The sequence below is a fragment of the Lepisma saccharinum genome, chromosome 10 (genome assembly GCF_977018435.1).
Source record: "Lepisma saccharinum chromosome 10, izLepSacc3.1, whole genome shotgun sequence".
NCBI lineage: Eukaryota > Metazoa > Arthropoda > Insecta > Zygentoma > Lepismatidae > Lepisma > Lepisma saccharinum.
In genome coordinates, this window is record NC_139238.1 from 39313213 (window position 1) to 39337209 (window position 23997).

General features: G+C 35.0%; 1 protein-coding gene across 2 annotated transcripts in view; it reads right to left on the reverse strand.

Annotated features, from left to right (window-relative positions):
* Nucleotides 1-686: 686 nt before the first annotated feature.
* Mid1 (calcium-permeable channel component Mid1) overlaps nucleotides 687-23997 on the reverse strand; it is a 621324-nt gene continuing 598013 nt past the window's right edge. The window contains exon 3 of one of the 2 annotated variants that reach the window (XM_083129744.1): nucleotides 687-11320. In XM_083129744.1, coding sequence (XP_082985870.1) covers nucleotides 11040-11320 — 281 coding nt within the window. In that variant the 3' untranslated portion in view covers nucleotides 687-11039. Of the gene's footprint in view, nucleotides 11321-19712; nucleotides 19841-23997 lie in introns of those variants that run through there. The other variant, XM_083129745.1, reaches the window with a different exon arrangement.

The following is a 23997-nucleotide window of genomic DNA, read 5'->3' on the forward strand; positions in this document are numbered from 1 at the left end:
CATATATGCTTCATCGGATTTCAAAGTTATCCTCACTTCCATCCCACAAAACCAAACTGACATTAGCAGAAAACAAGAAACAGCTTATTTGTGATCTACGGTGACCTTTAACAAAATAAGGAGTTGGTGTTGAATTTTGCAAGGTTCACAAACATATACTTACAGGACGAAATCCCAACTCCAAATTTCTGGTTTATGAGTTATAGGCTACAGTGAGAAACTTGTCTTCACCCGAATTGCTCAAGAAGCACTCAAATTGGAAATCGAAGAAACAGGGACTTGATTGTAATGTCTGATGACACTGATGTAGTTCTGTATTTCTTAAAATTGACTCGCTTTTCTACGATTTTTGGTAATGGCGGCGATGAGGACGTGTGATGATTAGATGAAATTGATGAAGGTCGAAAGTCGACACATCGTCACCTGCTTTTGGAGCTGTGTGTTGCCTTCCTCATTATCATTAGCTGACTTCAAACTATGCTGGAACGTTCGCTGCCAATAGTAAGGCATCATTCAAGTTTATTGAACAAAAGAATCGACTTCACATCTTTGGTAGCTCTAGAAATGCATCTGCATCATTGGTTATTTTCCTGGTGGTATGGAATCACTGAAAAATAACGGGATTAAGGTAGAGGCGAGAGCATGCAAAAATAACAAAACTCAACTTTCATTTTTTTCCTGAAATGGTCTTTATTGTCAACTGTACTATCAACAACACAAATCAGAACTAATGTAACCAGACTCAACCATGAGTTGCTTGAAACAGCCGAAATACCATCGGCTAACTGGCATATTAAATGGAAATTTTTTGGGCATATTTTTTTTTACCGCTTTACTGCTAAAAATTATGCAACTTCCAACTTGCTATTATTTTGATTTGACACCTGCATTTTTTTGTTTGTTTTATAGTTTCCCGGGTCCAAAGTTACCATCTTTTGTGGAACGAAAAGCTTTTTTTTTGCCCGTGTCAACAATTATCCACCAAAACACCTTGTCAAATTTTTACTGATGGAGTGTATTTAATTTTTAAAAGAACAACAATACTATATCCTCTCTCTTGCTAGTACATTTTGCCGATTTTGCCACCTACGTATAATTTACATACATAAAACAACAGACGAAAACATCAAGTTATATTCTATTTGTTAATATACCATGAAATAATACTAACTAACAACGAAACCAAACATTTGAGAAAACTGAAATAAAGAAAAATCTGTTTTCACATTTAAGAAAATAAAAGTGCTTAAAATACCATTGGTAATTAGTGATTAATTGCATTATATAGGCTAACAACATTTTTAAATTCTTAGATTTGTTTCATTATGGCGTTGGCAAGCTAGGGGAAGTAAGAAAAATATGTAACTATTTTTGATAATTGTTGTAACTATAAATAATAAAGAAGCCTAATATTTAAATATTTGACAAAAATAATTAAAATATCATTAGAAATATGGTTCTGAATGAGTCAAATTGGAATATAAATGCCTCAATAGCTAATAATCTTTGGGGGGTCGTCATTTCGAGTACCTTCATACATAAACATTACATACAAACCCTTTCGTGTGTATATATATTTTATCAAAATTTCAAACATTCAATATTTTAAATAGATGAAGGTTAGATTCATGCACTAATATATCGTTTATAATGTACTTAATGCTCTCCTAATTATAATTTAATTAATTAATATTCATATTTTTAATAGTGGTTGGGAGGTAGAGTATTATTGTAATAATTCGTTTCAACGACCTATTTTCTAGTTGCTTTAAAGTGACCTTTTCAATCATATGTTTATAGTTTCTGTACATAGATGGATCTGGTGTTGTTGATGGAATCATTAAACCTTATAGGAATGCAGCGTATAGATTATAATGGATTTATTTCACCTTCTTGTAGTTACTAATACATTATTAATTTTGCAGGCACTTTGTTTTACTCTATTATATCGTTTGCAGCATTATTAGTGCATCAAATTGTGTTCATATATGTAACATCTCTTGTAATAGACTTCTCTAAGGTTTCAAGGAACTTAATATGTACAAATATCATGAGCTAATTACATTTAGTTTGATGTCGCCGGAACAATGAGTAATTTCAAAAAGGAATTATGTAGTGCAATTTAAATACTTAAAAAGCGATACAAGTTTTGTTTAATTAAATGTTTAGTGCCATTTCTGCATGGAAAATAGGTAGATGTGTTGCTTTGTTGAACAGAGCTAAACGTAACCCTCCCTCCTGCCTGTTACTATTGATCCGGTCGATACCTGCCGTTACGAACCAAGCAAAACTTCACAAGCTCTGTGGGACCTGGCGAAGATCAGTGTAGACTGGTTTGGCTTAAGTTTTACCCTGGGACTTCGTTACATCATTGTTTAAACCCGACTTTGTTGTAGACACTTTTGTTGCATCTCAACTCGTACACGGTATAACACTTAATGCGGGATATTAAAGATATAAGGAAACGAAAATGTTAACAATAAGAGCCATTATTGTGCTGTGTAAAAGTACATTAGCGCACGAACGGCTCAAGTCTAGAATTCTCCATCCTAACCTATTGTCATTTTTACACTTCATACCTAGAATATTAACCAAAGTCGGGAGGTTTGAGATTAAGTTTGGAGACAGGAGCAGAAACGTGTTCAATACTTAACATATTTTTTTGTGAATATGGGTCAATGTCGCTTTTACGTTGCAGTGGTGTAATTATGAATCTTTAGAAAGGGGAATATGGCAGTAAATTGGGAAGTGACTTCTTTCTTCTTATTAGTGCTGTATTTCAACATCTGACGTTATATTTTTAGAAGAATGTTTGGTCAAAGAGGGGTTACAACTTCCAGAGGCCTACTTCTGTGCTCCTTTTGAGGTGGTCCATAATAAAAGCTACTCCAGCCAAGGAAACAATAAAAATAATTTTCCTTCGCGTTGTTTTTTTCTTTCGACAATGCCTGAAAATATGTATTGCATTTCGTAAAACGTAACAATGTGAAATTTTCCTAGTGTTCAAATAAATTTGACGTTGTCTAGGAGTTGTTTGGGTGCTTCTGAAAAGAAATGATAAACATCTGGACAACGAACTCAAGAAGTTATTTCAAGGCAGATGCTGTTAGAAAGCAATGTGAAAAAAGTCTTCAGGTATTCTTCTGTTGAGAGCTGGCAACGCTGTGAAGTCACATGCAGGTTCATGCTTCGAGTAAAGCCGATGTGTGAGACATGAAATGTGCGGGCTGATCCTGCTGGGTACTCTATGAACATGAAACTATGTGGAGGCCATTGGCATTCTGAGGAATGTGTATGCAATTACCCTTAACTAAGATAAATTCACTTCAACACAATCTTCTTTTGTAAGTCAATACGGACCCCTAACCAATGACGACACATGAGAAATATATAGAAGCACAAAAATAATTCAGTCTCTCCACGTGTATTTGCTCCACCTTGGAGTAAATGATATCGATAACGACAAGAACAACTTTATCTGCATTTGTTCATTACTTTATGCTACTACATGGTTATAGAAATATATCTACTCCAGCTAGTTGGTGCAACTTATGGAAAAATGTGTGAAGATATTTCTCAAGAGCGGTCTGTGAATGAAGAATTCAGGTATTGTGAAAATGTGCGGCACATTTTAAAATTATTTGTATGTATCCTTTTATTTTCTGTAAAAAATATATAAGGATTTTGATGAAAGAAGATGAGCGTAAATTAGGTAAATTTGTCTGAATTATGATGTATGTCATTTTATTAATCATATATGATATGATTTGTTTCTACATTTCCAAAAAATAGAGAATCCTCGTTATACAGATTTCGTTAAATGCTTACAAATACCTCAACGATAAAGAACTTCGTAACGCACACGATTTATTTGCTCCATATTGGATCCAATTTTACTGACATTTCAAGCAATATTTGCTTCCGATATAATTAACTTAGTTAACAGTGGTTACTGTTATGTTCAAGTCTAAAACCGTTCATTGCTGGACAGCTGCAATTACACTTCTGTAATATGTAAGGAACAAGACCACATAAATTATACCATCCATTATTGTTGAATTTCTACAAATATGTTCTATTCTGCCATATTTACACTTCGCGACCATTTCGAACGTTTTTCCTTTGAGATATACGTATTTATCTGCAAAATTTAATGATAATAAACTATTTATTTTCCATATTAGGTGTAAGTTCTGACTACCTCCTTGACGAAATAATTTTGCACCAAATGCTATTTTCTAACAAATTCGCAATGGGTTGTAAATTTTATAGTTGCAATTTCTACTTGGAAATAAATATATTGTATTCAACATGTGAATATTAGTGCAAGTGGTTTTGCTAATTTTATGACGACCCAAACATAACTTGGAAGGCGATATAGAAGAAGCAAAACAAAAAATAACGAAAAGAGTATTTTAAAAGTTACGAAACAAATGCTTAACTAATTTAGAGCTACGAAAGTTTTTGACGCCTTTATTAATAACAGAGACAACATACGCTTTTGAAGCGTTCTTTTATAATTTTTTGTATCTTTATAAAGCATTTTTGCAACAACAACAACAGCAACAACAACAACAACAACAATGGAAGAGAAGCAATATAAATTCCCTGTATTCTCAATGTGTAACGTTTCATAACAAGTGCCGTCATTTTACAGAATAGAAGCCTACACATATCGGAAAACATACACTTCCTATTCCCCTACCAGTAACATTTAACCAGCATATATTTTGGCAACTATACACTGGTACACGAACAATGGCAGACAGCTACTTTAATTTTTTTTAAATGTCTTGTAGTGATCAGATTTCTTTTTAATTTACGATACAGATGTTTCGATTGGTGTGATGGAATGGCAGAAAAGCTTTTCGTTCCAGTAGAATGGTTAGTTATGTTCAGTCATTTTATAAGTAACCCTAAATGCAATTCTACGCACGCAACAGTTGGAATACATTACTCACGGCATGCGTACAGTATGTGAATTGAGTCGTCTCTGGAACGCATTATATGTTTAGTTACAGAATGTTAAAATAATAACTGCAGGAACACCCGATCAAGAACTAAAAATCATCCTAGTGATGGGCATTTGCAAACGTTGCTGGAGCAACATTTCTTTTGGTAAATTGAAAATACTAACAATACTTTAAAAAAACATGACATATCCAAATATCTAATCAAGAAGGACATCATTGTGTTTTACAATTTACATGAATGAACCTCTATCTGCATACAATTCTGACTTACCTATGGTACAATAACGAATACGGTTTCAGTAATATGAAATCAAAGTATTGTGGCACAGGACAATTATGCTGGTATCAGTTTTTAAACGCTCTCTGTACACATTGCATGGTTGCATCTAAGTTGAAAATCTGTCACCAGGGGAGTTTATATATAACACTAGAAATTTTAGTACAACCTTAATACAAGACGTAAGATTAGTATTGATTTTTCCTGTCTAATGTGCAAAAAATACATAAATAAAAACAAAATTAGTGAATATTTTAACAAATTCGAAATACGTGACACAATTCAGTTATAACTGGAAAAATTCTCGAATAAGATTCTAGTGCACAATATTCACAAACCCCCTGGCCAGAATCTTCTAATCGTTTTCTATATACAGCTTAGTTAGCATAAATAATGTTACATTTATTACAAATTGTTATAAAAGGAACGTTTTTGTGTCTGTTGTATGTGTGCATATTTACATTTCCATGTACACAATAATATATATAGACTATATATGTGTATATATATTAATATATATATATTAGACCCTATACTTGACTGCTATGTTACGGGGTTATGCATTTTTCATGGCAATCCTTGTCTTTGAGTGATATAACAAAGAGAACATTAACATTAGTATAATAAAATATAACCCTCCAATGACGCAAGGTACACACTCATGCACTTTCTCCCTCTCTCTCACACAAACATACACACACACACGGACAAAAAACGTGCACTTGAGCGATGGTACATTACACTCCAAATTTAGAAAATTGTCACCCTGCAATCATTATATTTTGACTTTGGCTATATATTTCCTTGCATCTTCTTGTTCATCTTGTGATAGGTACTATAAGGCGCACTGAAGCAATGCATATTGGCAAAAGTGTTAATAGCCTCATTTTCCTAATAAATACATATAGAATCTCGTTTTGTCCTTGGTCAATTTTTAACTTATGCCCATCACTAGTTTGTGAATTGTGTTTCGAAAAACAAAGCACACTTTCCTTATGCCATAATGACGTCATGAATTAATGTTTATCTCGCATTAGTAACATAACCTTGTGTGACAGAGCGACAGCGTAAAGGGACGGAACATAATTTCAACAAAGAAAACAGCACACGAGCATAAGCGTGTATGCTAGGTTAAAATATAGCTATTTACACCATTCAGCTCATGGCTATTTCAGTCACGACTAGGTTGCAAGTTTCTTTAAGCTTTAATTTTCCATCTCCGAAAGAGAATTCCGATATCGATGCATCAGTATACAGGAATGAGGTAGTGAAACGACGTTATATATGAGTTTATATTGGCGAAATTGAAAAATAATTTTAGTATATCTGAAGATTATTTTTGTGCATGTTATTTTAGTGCTAAAATAATAACTCAGTAGTCATTTTAATAAAATATGGAAACCATATTTACATCAAGTTGCAAAACAACAGAACAATTTGTAAGTGTTCCAATCGTTAGTTTCCAAAAAGTATATTTTATGATAAAATTCTAATTAAATAAATGTTTTTATATTTTCAAAAACTGAAAAGAAAAATAGTTTAGAGATGTTGTAAAGAGTAAGAACATTATTTTGACCAAACGATATGGAATATAGAAAAGCGATAACTACATAGGAAGTTATATTGGAAAACTTAGTGTAAAGCTTCCACATGTTATAATGGACCTTAACAAGAAACAAGGAACTTACAAATATTGTAGTGACTTTTGTCAAAAAGTTTCCTACGACCAACTACTTCAACATTTGACTTAAATCAATCATAAGGAATATTGAAAACATAAATTGTAAAATAGGAAGTATTCTATTCAGCATGACGATATTTTTAAATTTCTACCCAAAATCGCACCAAGAAAAATATAACTGCAATTCACATTTCTGTATTCGGTTTTTTATTAATTTCTTTCATATTTTAGAATCTAATTAAATTTATATCAACTCAAGATTCCAGAATATTGTTAAACGTCAGTACTGATTAGGTAAGTCAAGAAACTGAATCTTTTTGGTTCACAAAAACCGCTTCACATACTATAAAAGTTCAAAATCAAACATAATCAATCTAACATAAGTGTTTATGTCTGTTTGGACAATTCCTGGACATGTATATTTTGGCGATTAAATTCACTTGGCTTGGACAGGAACTTTTGTGTTTGATTACTTGATGCGATATCGATAATCGGAATGCTCATTCAGCCATGGCTTGCATTAGTTATTCTTAATTGCAATAAACAGAATAATTCTTTCCACTCTACTGAAGGAGCACCTTTAAAGTGACATCTACCCTGTGTATGTGCAACTTATATATATTACGCACATCACACTTCAAGCTTGGTGCATTAATAACACTTTTTATCATCACAAAGCATATGTTGATAATACGTTTCACAATATATCCCACGATATTTCTCCATTTTTGCATTTGAAATTTTAATTCTTTATAATTTTAAAAACCTACGTAGCATTACATCCCTCTTTCAAAACAAACCTTTACAAACTAGGCCTATTATTACATTTTTGCTTATATTCAGTAATTAAAATTAAAAATTCCTACACATGAAATTTCATATAGAGAACGTTTAATATAATAAACGAAGAAGTGGATGACTAAAAAATGTGACCTCTATTTAGTGCACGAAACACACGAAAAACCAAATTCTAATAATCCATGAACGAGAGACAAAACATAAATATAAAAAATCCTTCTATGTACACACTTGTCTACCATGCATGAACTTAAAATTAGGCCTTCAATGAAGATGAGAAAATCAAAGGTGATATGGAAAGATGAAGTTTTTAAGACCCATATTTATGCAGTACAAATATACCGAAACACTGTATCACTGTCCTGAAGCTCTCCATAGAGTCTACGGACTGGAAGATTTCTTTTTTACCAGATTTGAAATTTTATGTCAAATCACGCTGCCACAAGAAAGCAGTGCTATGCTTATTTGGCCAAGGAGTTGGACATCTTCATCGAGAGATGTGTAGATTATTTTATTCAGAGCATGGTTAGTGTGTACATTCTTGTACAAAAAATCTATTTTATGATTGTATGTACTTTTTATGTGAGCGTATAACTGAACCAACTAGCTCGGAAACATTTTGCTTGAAAGTTTAGTAGAAGAATTAAAAAGAAAAACCTATCCTTGGGATAATTATTCTGTATAGCACACGTAGCATTTATATCGTTCAGCAATTTGTTTTAATTTTGAAAGCTCTTTAATTTCAGAAAATGGACCCAAAAGCCAAGTATAACTACACATAGATTTACAAAAAAATGTTCGTAACTACCAAATATCAAAAATGCATCGGAAACATTGCTTAACCTACACAATATTCTATATGCAGGTTGTATATGTGAACAGTATAGATTCAACATTAAGGCAGGAAGAAGTATATGGGGCTTACTTTTGTCGCCAAATCAAATCAGGGTGGCCATTTTCCCAACTACTTTTAATCAACTTTGTTTCAGAAAACATGAATTTAATTAAACTGAATTTTGGTAAATGAAGAACAGCATCACCATTTACTTAGCGGAAATGAAAGTTAGTTTTTAAAGTGAAACGGATATTGTAGTGTAGCTTTTCAAGGTGAGATTGAGTCAATTTTGACTTTGACTCAATTTGACTTTCCAGAACGTAAATCCGCTGATGGCAAAATAGTGTAGGCACTTATAATTGGGTCCGAAAAAAACATATAATAATGTAATCTGGAGTAATTTATGTTTGTTAGTTTGTTTTTTTCAAGCTGTAGAATGCCATTTACAAAATAAAATGCTAGCGTTTCTTAATTTTGAAGATGCATAATGCTAAGCATTAGGTAACATAAGCACCAAATTGATGAAAGTGCAAAATGTTAGAAATTTAAAATCACATACAATTTTATTGAAATGTTTTCTTCTCAAATATAACATATGCTACTATCTCAGTACTTATAAATCACTGTTCTACATTCTAATTGTTCTTGATTTACGATTTAATCATATTTTTTTCTAAAGCTGCTGTTAAATACAACAATTTACGATTATTCGAGTCGAAGGAGATTTATATTTGCTGTTTCATAAAATAAAATTTTTAATCCAACGAAATTCATGGCAGAAAGAAGCTCTCCTGTAAGAAAAGGAAATCGTAAAAATGAGATGCTATAGTTGAACAATTTGAATTAACCGCAATTTCATTAATGGTAGAAAACAACTATACACAAATTATCTTGACAGGTTTATTCTGTTCCTTTTTCTCATTTTAAATAACTTGCTGGTTCATTTTTGTCATGTAACTTGACAATTTGAAGGAAGCTGCATTAAGTGAGAAAAAGATACACGTATAGCAGACTTTCATACTACTAACAGTACAAAGAACACATTTCGTTACCGCATGCTTCCTTAATATAACACAGGATTGATAGGGCATGTTGAAAGCATGTATAAAGTTTTACACACTAACATTCTGTTTAGTAAGTAGTTAGGAACATGACCATGAAGTAATAGAACTTCGTAACTTTTGGCAAACAGTGGAATGTGAATGTTATTATATATTATAAATAATGAAAAAAATATTTCCTCCGCATTCTAGAACTGACCTGAAATAGTAAAATTTCCATTTTCCTACATGAAAAGAAATTAATCTAGTTTCACGTTTCGGAAATTGGAGAAATAAAGACTTGCAACTGCGTTGCGATACTGAAAAATGCATGCATTTTTCGTTGAAGCAAAAGTGCATTTTTTGCTAAAAGATTGCTATTTTTGGCCACATCAGCAAACATTTAGTGGTTTGTTGAACCCGGGAAGGCAAGCTATAAAAATGTTTGTTCCTAATTTCACATGTATAGAGTAATACATACAAAGAAGTGTGTCTCTCGTTAAACATTCAATCTTGTGAGATCCAATGTCATAAAATAATCTTCCAGAAAAAATATTCTTCAAGTAGCAGGAAGAGTTTTAACGGATAAATGCTCAGCGTTGTTAGTACAAAATAAGAAAATATTTATGTAAACTGACGTAAATCGATTCTTATCCGAGTTTTGAACGATTCTTTTTTTCTTTTTAAATTTTGACCAAAATATCAAATTATTGCTCGTATAAGAAGCGAGACAGATTCAAAAACAGTTTCGTCCCAGAATCGATTTACGTAAGGTACATTGTGCAAATGTAATAATTTATAAAGACCATATTTTTAAAAGTTTTCTCCGATACCTTTCTAAAATATAATAAATATTTGGCCTGAAAATAGACCTACTCGTTATTTTGTTGGCATACCATTAAAATCTTTGCAATTATACCCTTACTTTTTCAAAAGTAACCATGAACGTATATGAATTTCATTGTTGTTATGTCCGCTGCTTTTTTCCAACCTGTAAAATACTTTCTAAAACAGTTACTGAAAAGAAAAGTTACCAATAAAAACTTTCGAATGCTTAGCTGTTGTAATTTTTCTTTTAAAAAATGGCGGTCGTAACCATTTCTTCAAAAAATACCCAATACACAGGCAACTAGAAACGAAGAAAAACAGAACAGTCCTTGATATGATGATATCTCATTTCTTCTCATCCAGATGAATGCGCTATTCTATAAACTCGCATCTCTGCGAACGAGGATACTACGCGTTTTTTTTAAACTTTAACTTCATTTTTACGTTAAATTCCACCACTTACATCTACTCGCGGCTGAAGTTTTGGAAAACACTGTTATTATTTTTATTTATTTAATAATTATTATTATTTTTCTTCCTGTTATAATCTTTGTTTTTCTTCTTTTTTTAAATATATTTTTTTCGTCTTCTGAGTTTTTATGTCTCACTATGTGTACTCAAAACAAAACAGAGATAAAGTTTTGACTAGACATAACAACAGACTTTGTAAAACTAATAAGAGCTTCCAACAATGTATGTGTCTGTTGGACAACAATCCTTGCGATGCGTTCGTCGAGTTCGTATCTACGTCCACTCCCGAAAGAGCAATTTCGTCGCACCTGTAACGGAGTATGGGTGGTGAGTCCTTTTCCGAATAGTAATAGCAGCAACTATCAGGTCCATACGCTGAGTTGACGAGTTGCTTTCCAGTCTCAGGGATATTTGGATCTGGAAAAATAAGAAAATAAAGACATCTGCATTAAAAACAACATTCAAATATATATATATATATATATAGTTACTACATAGAGAACCCAAAATGTGTCAATGTACGTCATATTAGTGTGACGTCATTGAGCAAGCTGAGCAATGAGACCAAAGTTGTCACGCGGCTTTGGTCTATTCAATAGCATTGGATTTTCCACCGAAAGTGATTGCTTTAAGGATTGTGACAGTAGTTATGAAACAAAATCGTGATTTGTTCTGACAATCAATGATGATGAGAATTCGGAGAATACGTCTATATGTTACACATACCTTGCAAAGGATAAGGTAAAGAATAACTCGAGTAAGAAATCGAATAAAGCGAATGCTCCGATCCGGAACCGCAGCCAATAGGTAGCGCCGCTGCAGTCACGCGAGGTTCTGAACTCCCATAATCCCTATCGTCACTCTCGTCGACTACGAGTCGAGCTCGGTTGAGCTTCTGCAATGTTCGGAAGTCGAATGGCTGGATTTTCTTTAAAAATCCATGATTTCCTTATTCAAGTTATTCTTTACCTTATGCTTTGGAAGGTATGTGTAATGCATCGACGTATTCTTCGAAATCTCACCTTTACATAGATGTACAATACACATCACAGTTTTGTTTCATAACTGCTGTCACAACTTTAAAAGTGATGGAAAATCCAATGCTACCAGGTAGCTCAAAATCACGTGATAACTTTGTTTGGACTAATCCTGTTGTGACGTCACCACTAATATGGTGAATTGAAGCAAATAACCACGGCCATCTTTAATAATTTGGCAACCCTGTAAACCGTGACATCAGCCGGCCGATGTATCTCGGAAGAAACATTAGAGAATGAATGTCCAAAAGTAAAAAAAAAAAGTAATAATTTTATGTAGCCTATTCATCCCTTAATAACTTCATTCGCTCAAATTGTATTCGCTAGTGTATTGAACGTTATTTTTCCTAAGTAAAGCAATATGTTATCAAGTTGTTAAAAATATACATTACATGTTTTGAGCAGCATATCAGCATTTCACGGAGCATTCCGTACGTTTCACATGTGGTGAATAATCGAATATAATAAATATCCCATATTGATGTCATTAATATTCTTAATTATCATGTGCAAAATAAATTAGCGACGTCGAAGAGCTATAACCATGACATAGAGGCTTAAAACAAGTTTACGCAAAAAGCAAATTCCACGCTGACGCTGAGAAAAGTTGTGTGCATGAGGCACCACACGCTAAGCTTTTACTTGTATTAAGTACAAGGATTAAACTACAACACTCAAACAAGAATTCTGGAAACAATACAAACTCAAACAAACCTCTAAGAGCATAAAATTGCCTAACGTAACAAAAACTGTAGAACACAAAATCACTAATTTCTTCACTGTAACATATCTCCGCAAGAGAAAAACAACGGAATTGTAACACCTTCTAATTTCTAAACCATGCAAAATTATCCACTTTCTTGCAGGGACTAGATAGTCACCAGCAGTCGACATTATTTTAGCTTTGTACATACATGGGCTATATGCTAACAAAACAAATATTTGTACATATGCACATCGTAATTACAATGTACTGTCTGTTGAACAAATTCTTGGCAATTATGTCATAGACTGCTAAAATGAAGACGTTGTACAGAAATATGTAGGCTACATAAGATTTATTTAAACTCTGCATGTAACACTCGTTCATGCTGGTTTATCACATCCACATTACAACTACTTTGTACGTCTTACTTTTAGAACTTTAAGTCCGGTGTGTTAGATCTTCCATCATTTAAATATTTAGTTGTTAGATTCGAATGTCATTCCGAAATGCTAGCAAATAAAATAAGAGCAAGCTACACATTATTGGAGAGTTCCATACTTGAATGAAATGCAAAGTTGGCCTTGTATTTTCTGCTTATTTCAAGTTATTTAACGGCAAATTTATATTTCAGTTGTTAATGTATGTTTTTCACTAACATCGTAATGTCAATCTTGTGTCCAGATTTGGAAAAAGGAAAACATTTTACACAGATTCCCGTGTTTCTTTAAGAATCAACATCAATTTTGCTATTCGCACCCATGCTATGTAGCTGGATGTTTAGGCCAAGGTTATTAGAAGTATAGGTTGGGCCAATCCGTTGTTTACTCGTAATGACGAAACGACGGTAAGAGGTGAATGTATCCATGAAATGAATTCCAAATCTATGCGCTAGTGTTGCACTATGCAGATAGGAAACCATGCCAGAAACTGAACACACGAAATCGAGTACGCAAATGAGCATTTCCACCCATTTACATTTTGTGGCTTCAGACAAATTGAAAATAAATATAGATAGGTACTTATTGTTATGCGGGACAGAATATTTTTGATCGGAACGGGAATTGTTTTTTTTTTTTTAAATCCCGACATTCGGGACTGGAAATATTCGCAATTCCTCGACTAGTCGGGAAATCTCAAATTCTCATTTTCACCTTAAGTGATTTTCTTTGCATTTCTGGAATGAAAACTAACAATTTCCGATAAGTTCCAGACACTTGCAATGTAGAAAACGTCAAGAATTAATACCGTTTTAAAATGACCATTCGGTATTTCCCGATTGCTCGGGATCCAGAAATTTAAAGAAGTAATTTGCTGAAGTCGTGATAAGGACGGAATTTTTCTTTGCTATCCCGGTCCCGACTTTCCGAGATACCGCTCACCACTTGTTATTATTATTTATTTTAGTTCAGCACAAGATACATCTTCCAAGTACGTTGAATATAATATATACGTTATATACGTTTTTCAAAAGGATTCTTCGGTCACCGAGCTTTGGATTCGTGTGGAAACGCTAACGTGAATCATGCTAATGCTAGAATCTGCAGTGCGCATTTCTGCCCAGAAGATTATGTACGTAATCTGAAAAGTCAACTTTTAGGTTTACATCGAAGAAAGATCCTTAAGCAAGAGACCTTCGACTCCTTATTATGAGCAGGAATGTAGGGAGTATAATCCTGGTAAATACTTCGCCTACCATTTCTTTGCCATTGGTGTACAATTCTCTCTCGCTTTTTCCCTACATATTCACATAAAGCAATAAAAATACAAACTGCTAACTTTTCATTCCATTTTGGTTATTTATTAAACGGCACGTGTTTATATTTATATTTGATAAATTTACTTTGCTCTTCCGGCCATTTAAGTCAATTGAGATTATGAAGAAGTGATAAAATAGATGAATGGCCAATCACAGTTCCTCTTACTTACAAGAGCGACCACAAGAAGAAGAACCTTCCTCCTCTTCCGTTCAACTCGGACTATAAGAGAGCATGCTCCACTCTTCCCCTCCCCTCCACACTGGAGTACGGTGCACAGGAGTCGCGAGTCTGCGCAGGTTTCTTTGCTTGTGGTTCTACTATAATAGTAATATAAAATTGTACACTCACCTCACTTAGTTCTCCGGCAGTTTGTTTCTTTATACATCATATTTGGAGAAGATACAATTCAATCTATAGTTGTACGTACACTGTATATAACACACCTTATTACTGACTTTCTTGACCCTGGATGTACAGGGTCAAGGAAAACAAAGAAATGAGCATAATTTTCTCTTCGGTGAAGATGTTGTACCTAAACAAAAAAAAAAAACTCAAATAATGAATTCGACAATGTAAATTGATGAGATTTAGTAAATCATTTGATGAAGTGAACTAATTCTGAGTGGACTAATCGCAAAAGACATAATCAGCTCGGATCCTATTACTTCTTCATGGTATGTGACGTAAAGTTCCCGCCCAACCGTTTGACGGCGTTAGTGGTTATTGCATCTCCTTTTCCATAGCCTGTAGTACACATCGTCATTTTAGACATTGTTCTTGTTCTGGTGTTTAATATCTGCATACTGCAACACTGTCGTTTTGTCATTTCACGTGACTTCACATTGAAGTGATGCATTCACTTGGCCGGTCACACGTCATCGCACGCAAAAACTTCAACCGTTACCATGGTTTTGGGCCAGGGCTGGTTTAGGCCAGCGAGACAGCGTTGCCACATTTCAGGATTCCGGTCTTTATAAAGCAGGCCGTGAAATAACACATTAAAGTATATAAACTGTTAATGATGATTGAAAACACACACAGTAACGCATACAAAGGCATTTTTTTTATCAGCTCCTGTTCCGTAAGATGCACTAAATGCATCAGTTGAGATGTTCAGACACGATCATTTCAAAGATATCAAAAATAAACCTTCAACTGCGTCAATTGATGCACGAAAAGGCACCAATCTTGATTTGAGGGATTTGAAGTTGTGTATACTTACCTCATAAATACATACAGAAACTAAGATGTGTCATTGGATACAAATATGCATGGTTGTTTAGACTCTAATAACACATTAAGTGAACAAAATGATAATGATGCACGATTTGTGCATCAAATTATGTATGCACAGGGAGAAATTATAAAGAGAAATGCATCATCGGGCAATTTTGTCAGCTGGTGATCCGTGTGATGCACTAAAATGCATCAGTTGAACAGTTCAGACACGATCACTTCAAGGAAACCAAAAATATATGTTTAATTTTTTCCGATTGATGCACTAAAGAGTTCACGAATCTTGATTTCGTGTATTTGAAGTTATGTGTACAATATAAAGGATCGCTCTCTAACACACACGCACCAGACTGCTGTCTCTTATTATAGGAACTAAGTCGTCTGCCATTTGCTGCAAGAGTGTGCTCTTCCAGTGTGCTGTGTATGTAAAGTTATTTTAAATTTTCGACATATTCTTTTCGAATGTGGCGGTTTTACTTCCCTCAAACACACTTTTAATTTTTAATCTTTCCCATATTTCGGAAGACAATGACAGTGTGTTTTAACAAATTTTGTAACTCATTGAAAACAGCGGGCCTCTTACACTGTTTCTGAGGAAGTCTTTAGTTCATCCCTACCTTTTTAATGTGTTGTGCACTTCTTGCGCAGGTCCCTTTCCAACCTTACACCTTTAAACTTTCTCAAGGAGCTCTTTACACCCCTCTTTGTTTATACAGGGTGTCATTTTAATGGCGCTCACGAACCACAGAAACGTATAGAAGACATCAACACAAACAACCTTTCTAAGTAACATTTTTATCGTTGGTGCGTCGTTTCGGCGCTACAAATGTTCAAAGAGGTCCGTTTTGCCGCCTGTGTGTTGGCAACCTAACACAACATTTGACTACATCTGTGACGCAACTTCCTGCCATGAAACAACGCACGGCAGTGTTGCAAGGAACACACAAATTTTGTGAAAAAAATGACAAACTATCAACCACATTATGTGCTGTATAACGAAGCGAGGAAAGCGTCCAGTGGACAACGGGAAGTGATCCAACGATACAAATGGTAGAGAAACAACGTATTCAAAAGGAAGTGGTAATATCGGATTTTGTCTCTTAGCCTACGCGTCAAATACGTATTTGCAAATTCCGTTGCCAGGTTGATATCTACAGGCTAGTCTATCCACTTCTCCTGATACATCGTTACAGTATTGTAGTGCTGATAACGGAAGTATCCGAGGGCCACGTGTTACATCATGGCTAAAATGATGATGAGTCAGCCCAGTTGCAAAGCAATATTACAGTTATCAAGTGTACTATACTGAACTTTACGTTACAGTTGTAGGTAACTTTTCTTTAGAATTTTGAGTTGTTCATGTTTTTTTATTTTGTCAAGTGTTTAGTGTGAGAGAGAACCAGTATCAGAATGACAAGTGGATAGACTAACCATTAGATGTCAACGTGGCAAGAAGATTTGAAAATCCGATGTTACCACTTCCTTGGTACAAGAAATGTAATTGTTTTAATTAATAGACTGAGATCTGGTCATATGTGTACTAGGCAACATTTATCCAGAATTGGAATAACGAATAATAAGAGATGTGAATGTGGTTGGGAAAGTGCAGACGCGCAACATATAATACTGGGATGCCCAAAATATAATAGAGAGAGAAATACCTTGTATAACACTTTATAGGAAGTGTAACATACAATTGTAAAAGGGGGAAGTGTTCTCTTTTTTAATCTAATATCTGTAAAATGGGTGGGGGGGACTAATAATTTTAACATAAGACAATTATGTATATTTTATATGTATATTGTAATGGATAAAAAACGGTATGAAAGCTATTAGGCCCAAAATAAGGGAATGAATACCACTTCCTTTTGAATACATTGTTTTTCTACCATTTTTAGTATCATTGGTTCACTTCCCGATGGTTTACTGAACGCGTTTATTTCATAGCACATAGCTGCTATGTTTGGCAGTTTGCCATTTTTCACAAATTTTGTGTGTTCCTTGCTACACTGCCGTGCGCTGTTTCGTCACAGATGCAGTCAAAAGTTATGTTGGGTTGTCAGCATATAGGCGGCAAAACGACGCACCAACGATAAAAATGTTACTGAGTAAAGTTGTTTGTTTAGATGTCTCCTGAACTTTTATATGGTCCGTGGGCACCATTATAATAACTCTCTGTATAATGCAAGAAAACATTATTTTAGTAGAACATTTCTGTTAATTGAAAATGATCGCAATTGAAAACAACAAAATCATTTGCTTTGAAATTAGTTTCTCTAAGAGAATATCTGCATTGTTCTGTAAATCTGTAGAAAGCAAGATGCAAACATGGGCCTAAATGAATAGAGAAGTCGACACACTGCTTCACTTACTATTATCACATTGAAGAACAAATGAAAAAGCGACTAGTGTTGCAGCTTCGCTCCTGCCATCCTGGGTCAATCCTGAAAGTAATCAAACGGATGATGTGGTAAGCACTGCGATACACCCATGCTTTATCCAGGATTCGAGACTGGCACCTTTGGATTCGTGTTTCGTTGCGCTAACCTCTCGGATAGGAGGACCACGTGTTGCTCTTTCAGTACCCGTCTGAAGCAAATTTATACTTCTTTCTTTCTTTCTCTCTCTCTCATGCTCTTTTTTTTTTTAAAAAAAATAAATGCAAAATAAGAAATTTTTTGCTCTCTCCTTAATTTCTCACCATAAATTTTAACAATACGTTAAAAATTTACAACAATACATTAACATCCTACAAGTCAATAATGGGCATAACTGACAACATGGTAAAAATTGAATTTTGCCAGCTGCCAATTAGGTCGATACAAGTAAATCTGGCCTGGAATGCATCTAAATTATTCAACGGTTAAAGTGCGCGCCATTCTGCAGGAGCTGTTCAACGACGGACACAATTTCAAGGCATGAAAATAAAAAATAAAACCAACGAAGCATTCAAAGCGATGGCCAGAAGATGATGCTCGGGACAACAAGGTCCAAGAAGGGTCAGCACTGGTGGCGCCAGGATTAATCATCGGGGGGTGCTGAATAAAATTTAGTGCGTGCGATGTTGAAAATAAAGAAAACATGAAATATGCATGCATGTTTTAACAGAGGCACATTCTATTTCGACCGGGGGGGATTACCAGGATATACGTGCCAATAATAATAATGACATTATTATTATTATTATTATTATTAGTAGTAGTAGTAGCAGCAGCAATATTAATAGTAGTATCAAAGACGTTATTATCCTCGTAAATTTCGCAAAAAAGGAGAAGTCTGTGCTAAAGCATTGGTGGTGACCTTCCCGATGGCGTAGTGGTAGCGTCGCCGCAATGTAATCAAGCAGTGCCGGGTTCGATACCCGGTGGAGGCACAGTGGTTCGGATTCCACTTAAAACTGTAGGTCCAGCCCCAATTTACCTTTCTGTGCATAAATTGGACTTAAAACACCAATTCTATCAAGTTAAAGCATTGCTGTTGGACAAACTATTTGAAATATTTTTTTCAATACGTTCAATTTCGCATTAGCTAAGAATTGAAAACAAGCAGACAAACTGTATTTTTGAAAAACAGAAAATGCATGACGAATATAATTATTTTTGTACATATGACATGTATAACCTTCATGTACGTACAACATAATTATGTTTTACACATATGCAACATGAAGCGACGTAGAAAATAAGAAAATACATGTGCAATAGATTAGCACTTAATTGTGTAGGTATTCAAAGTTTCTTTAATACATACATATATAACATATTATTTAAATGCATTACATAATCAATTCATTCACCTCATAACAGACCAACAGTAAAAATGATATAAATCCCTCAAATGTGCGCGGTCCTTTTCATCCAAACAATTGTTCATGCAGTAACAGTCTGAAGTACATAGGCTAGTTGTTCTTACTTCTCTCTCTGGCAATTTACAATGCATTACAGAAAAGAATGATATTGCTCGTTTCGCTCGCAAGCAAATTCTTAGATACAAATTATTGCAAACTGAAAACAATATTAATTTAATACGACGCCACATTATCTATTTTATAACTTTTATATTTATAATGTTCGCCCCTACTTACGGCTCTGAACTTTTACAATTTTTTTTTACGAAACGTACTTTTATTTGCATAAAATTTCAAATCGAGGATGGTAATTGATTCTCTGTGCCCTCCCCCCTTTCAGGTGCTCTTGACCGTCTGGAAGAAAAAATAAATAAATACATGAAAACTAATTCCATCTTGAGTATAATTTTGTCCTGGTACTCTTAGATTCTGCTAGCCTTGCTTTTTTTTACTTCAATGTTTGCCCTCTTGCCCTACATAGAATTGATTTCCGACCAAGGTTGATGGGGTAATGCCCCCTGCCCCTCTGTGGTTGCGCCACAGATGCTGCTGTGTCATGACTAGACCTCGAATTTTTAGGTTCTAAAAAAATTGCTTGTAGGTTCCTAAAAATCCGAAAATAGGTCCTAAAAATCCTAAAATAGGTTCTAAAAACCTTAAATTGGGCTAGAAAAGTCCTGAAATAGGTTGCAAAAAGGCTTGATCTGGTACAAAATTCCTGAAAAATACTGATTAGATACAATCGTTAAAAACAAAATTTCACAAGAACCGTAATAACCAAATATTAATTTTCGAAACAAACTTTCATTTCTTTATATCATTTTCAAAATTATTTACAAATTATTATAATACTGCACTTGTGTTGTTAGAAAAAGTTAATTGTTCATATGAAAAATGAATTACGCATGTATAATTTGCTGCACAATATCAGGGTGTCTACTCATTTGGAATTCCTTGAATTCCGGGAATTACACGTGAATTATTGGCACCGGAAATTATGCGTGAATTATTGCCTCTGGAAATTATTCATGAATTTTGGAAAGACATGAAATAAGGTACAAGCGGATGTTTTCTCTATTCCATTTTTTTCTCCGTAGACGTGAAAAATTGCAACTTTTATTAATCCAAATCCCATTAAATTTATACATGTTTATAAATGCCCTGAGGCAAGTTTCTCTCAGTTTAGCTTTTATTTCATTCATTTGTTTGAGGATGAAAAAGAAAGCTACACAGAAAATAAAACAAATTTTTCTCAATCCGTTTACTTTGTTAGTGTCTTTTACAGAACAATCTATCTGACAAACGGAAGATTATTACAAAATAATATATCTTGAAGCTGATTAGGTAAATTTTTTGTTACATTGGAATCATACAAACCCTTTACATTGTCGATATTTTTGTGTATGGAAGGGAGGGTGAGAGTCGGCAACACGTAAGGTTGGAATAGCGGAAACGTCTGCTTGTATCCTTGAATTTTTGGAAAGTTCACCTTGAAAACCAGGAATTATACTTGAATTTTATCACGGTCCTAGTGACAACCATGAATCTTTATGCGTTATCCACACTCAAACTACGCCTTTTGTATGTGAGGATCATTTCATGTACTGAAAATTATCTTTCAAGAAAAACATAGTCAATAGTGCTAATTTGAATGCTGAAATATTACTTTGCAAGGCGTGAATGCCTAAAAGGACCAAACTGACGTGAAAGTGAGCAAGGCCACACAGATCAGAAGTTTGTACTTGGGACTGTGCAGGCAGTAGAGACGATTGGGTACCAAAATTGAGAATGGGGAGGTGGGGGGGGGGCAAGGACAGTTTACTTTATCTTAGTAGGCAAGGCGCAAGGCTTAGCATTAAGAGTCTATAGTACAGGTACAGCGCCTTGAATAACGTAGTGTGGAAAACGACCCAATAAACTAGTTCCCCAAACTAATGACAAACACAGATGGCAGTGCGATCGGACCAAGTGCTAATTTTGTTATGAAAGCAATGCGGCTTAGTTTTTGGAATATATTGTGTAGATTTGTTTGTCTAGAAAGGCGGTAAGTGAATTGATGGAAACAGTTATATTTGTGGAGTGATTTGCAGTCACGAAATGACATTAATTTGGAAAGAAAAGTAAAATAAAATTAATAAATAAATAGCATGCGTAACACAAGAAGAAACATCGCAAAGTGATTCCGGACGTCAGGTGTTGGATTGTGTACTAGTTTTATTTTTCTATGTTATTAGAATATAAATAGTATCCTGAGAGATATTTCATACCGAGGCGACAAACCACAAGTGTCGCTTGGAAGCGAGCAGTCCGTAATCAATGCAGCCTTTCGAACCGCAGGGACACAAGCTCTGACTGCACCGTTTCCTCAAGGAGATTTTACACCAAAGCGACACGCTACAAACGATACGAGGATTTCACACCAAAGCGACACGGGTCCTTCGGTCCAAGGCAACTTTCATACCGAAGCGACACATGTTGCTTGGAAAGGAGCCAATCAAGAGCAACATTTCACATCGTAGCGGCATGACGGGAAGCACAGGCCAGCGTTCGGTTGGTGAAATCCTCAAGCGATAAGTGTCGCGTGCCCCTTGTCGCTTTGGTGCGCAATCTCCCTAAAGCAAGACACTCATTGCATCGCGCATGCGCGAACAACAAACCACGGCAACATATTGCAAGCTATTGAGGAAATGGCCCAGTTTGAGCGACGCACAAGCGACAAAGCAACACGTGTGGCTTATCGTGTCGCCTAGATCTGTTGTTGTAATGTGCGGTTTGTCGTGTCGCCTATCTGTTGTTCGCACAATTAGCAGCGAACGCTTACCAATAGACTGAAAGCACTATGTCGCTTGTCACTTAGTTGGGAATTCCCCCTTTAGCGCGTCGCTTCGGTCTGAGCACCCTTCCTTTAAGGAGCTTTCCGACCGAAGTAACAAGTAGCACGCGAATACGCCATATGTCGTTTGCTGTTTGGACCCTCATGTGCAATGAATGCTATTTTACAGTCTGGAAGTGTGTGTCACTAGTGTGACAGTGTGAACATCCCGTGTCGCTTGTCCCATTGGTTTGAAAGTTTCCTTACACTCATGTTGATGGCACTAAGAAAGTTTTGTGGGGTTCCCCTTGTCGTTTCATGGAATCATCATTTTCATCATCGCCGCGATTAGTTTAAAGCGGAAGAAAAGAGACAGTAAATATCAAAAATACAAATGCTTCAGTGTGTATATCTTTAAAAGAAATGATGATGATGATAATAATAATAATAATGATCCTAATTCATACACAAAAAATTAGTTGCCAAGTGCATTCCACGCGTATTTTTTCTCCCGTATTATTAACGAAAGTATGACGATAACAGGACGTGGACGACTGTCTAGAATGTTCGTTAATATCTTCTCGACCACTGTACCAAATATCATAGCAATTATCACATTCATAGAAATGCTTCATGTAAAAGAATCATACGTTGCAGCGAAAACTCCATTTACTTCCATTATAAGCAGACGAATACCAAGCACCGGGTCCAACACCAGCGCCTCTAGCGGATCATTTTCGAGTGGAACCAGCCAGAGAGCGCAGAACCGTGCCGTTTTCCACACTACGTTATTCAAGGCGCTGTAGTACAGGGGTAAAAATTAGGGGGGAAATGTCCTCTTTCGCCGCCATTGTTTGCAGGTAACAGTGACGTCAGACCTTTTTTTTTCTTTGATAAACATCATACACTTGGAGGGAGGGAAATCGACAGAAAACATGTTTCAAACACGCCAGTCATTGAATTATTTCGCCAACAAACCTAGTATAAATACCTCTGTGAGATATAAAAATCCTGTAAAACCTAAGAAAAAGTTTAATTTAGGCACATAAACCTAAAATAGGTTCTAACAAGCAAAATAGGTTATTTTAGGCACTATAAAACTTAGTCAGTTGTTTCGTTTCTTTATGAAACGCCGATATATCTTGTTATTTCTTATTTACCTGCAAAGGAAAAATTAGGTTAAAAACTTAAAATCCGAGGTCTACTCATAACAAAACACAAAGTGCACGGCAACGTCATCTTTGTAAAAATCCCCTTCTGCTGCATTATCCCCATCAACAAACTGACACATTTCTTCGCGAACTTTGGGTTACTCGTCAAAGTCTGAAATGGTACTTTACTAAACATGTTACGTGGAACATACAGAACGTCAGAGGCGTCTCGTGAACGCATGCGTCATTTGTGGGGAAATGACAGCTTGCTCTGCGACGACATTCATGAGCATTTCTACATTCTAATTTCTTCATATAGGAGAAGTATTTATTATACACGAGAGCGCTGAACTAAGCTTATATTACATTTCTTGTTTCTGAAGTGAAGCATGCGTCAATTGTGGGAAAAGAATTATTACTTTCTTTCACTTCAGATCCAAGAAATGTAATATAAGCTTAAGTTCAGCGCTCTCGTGTATAATAAATACTTCTCCTATATGAAGAAATTAGAATTTAGAAATGCTCATGAATGTCGTCGCAGAGCAAGC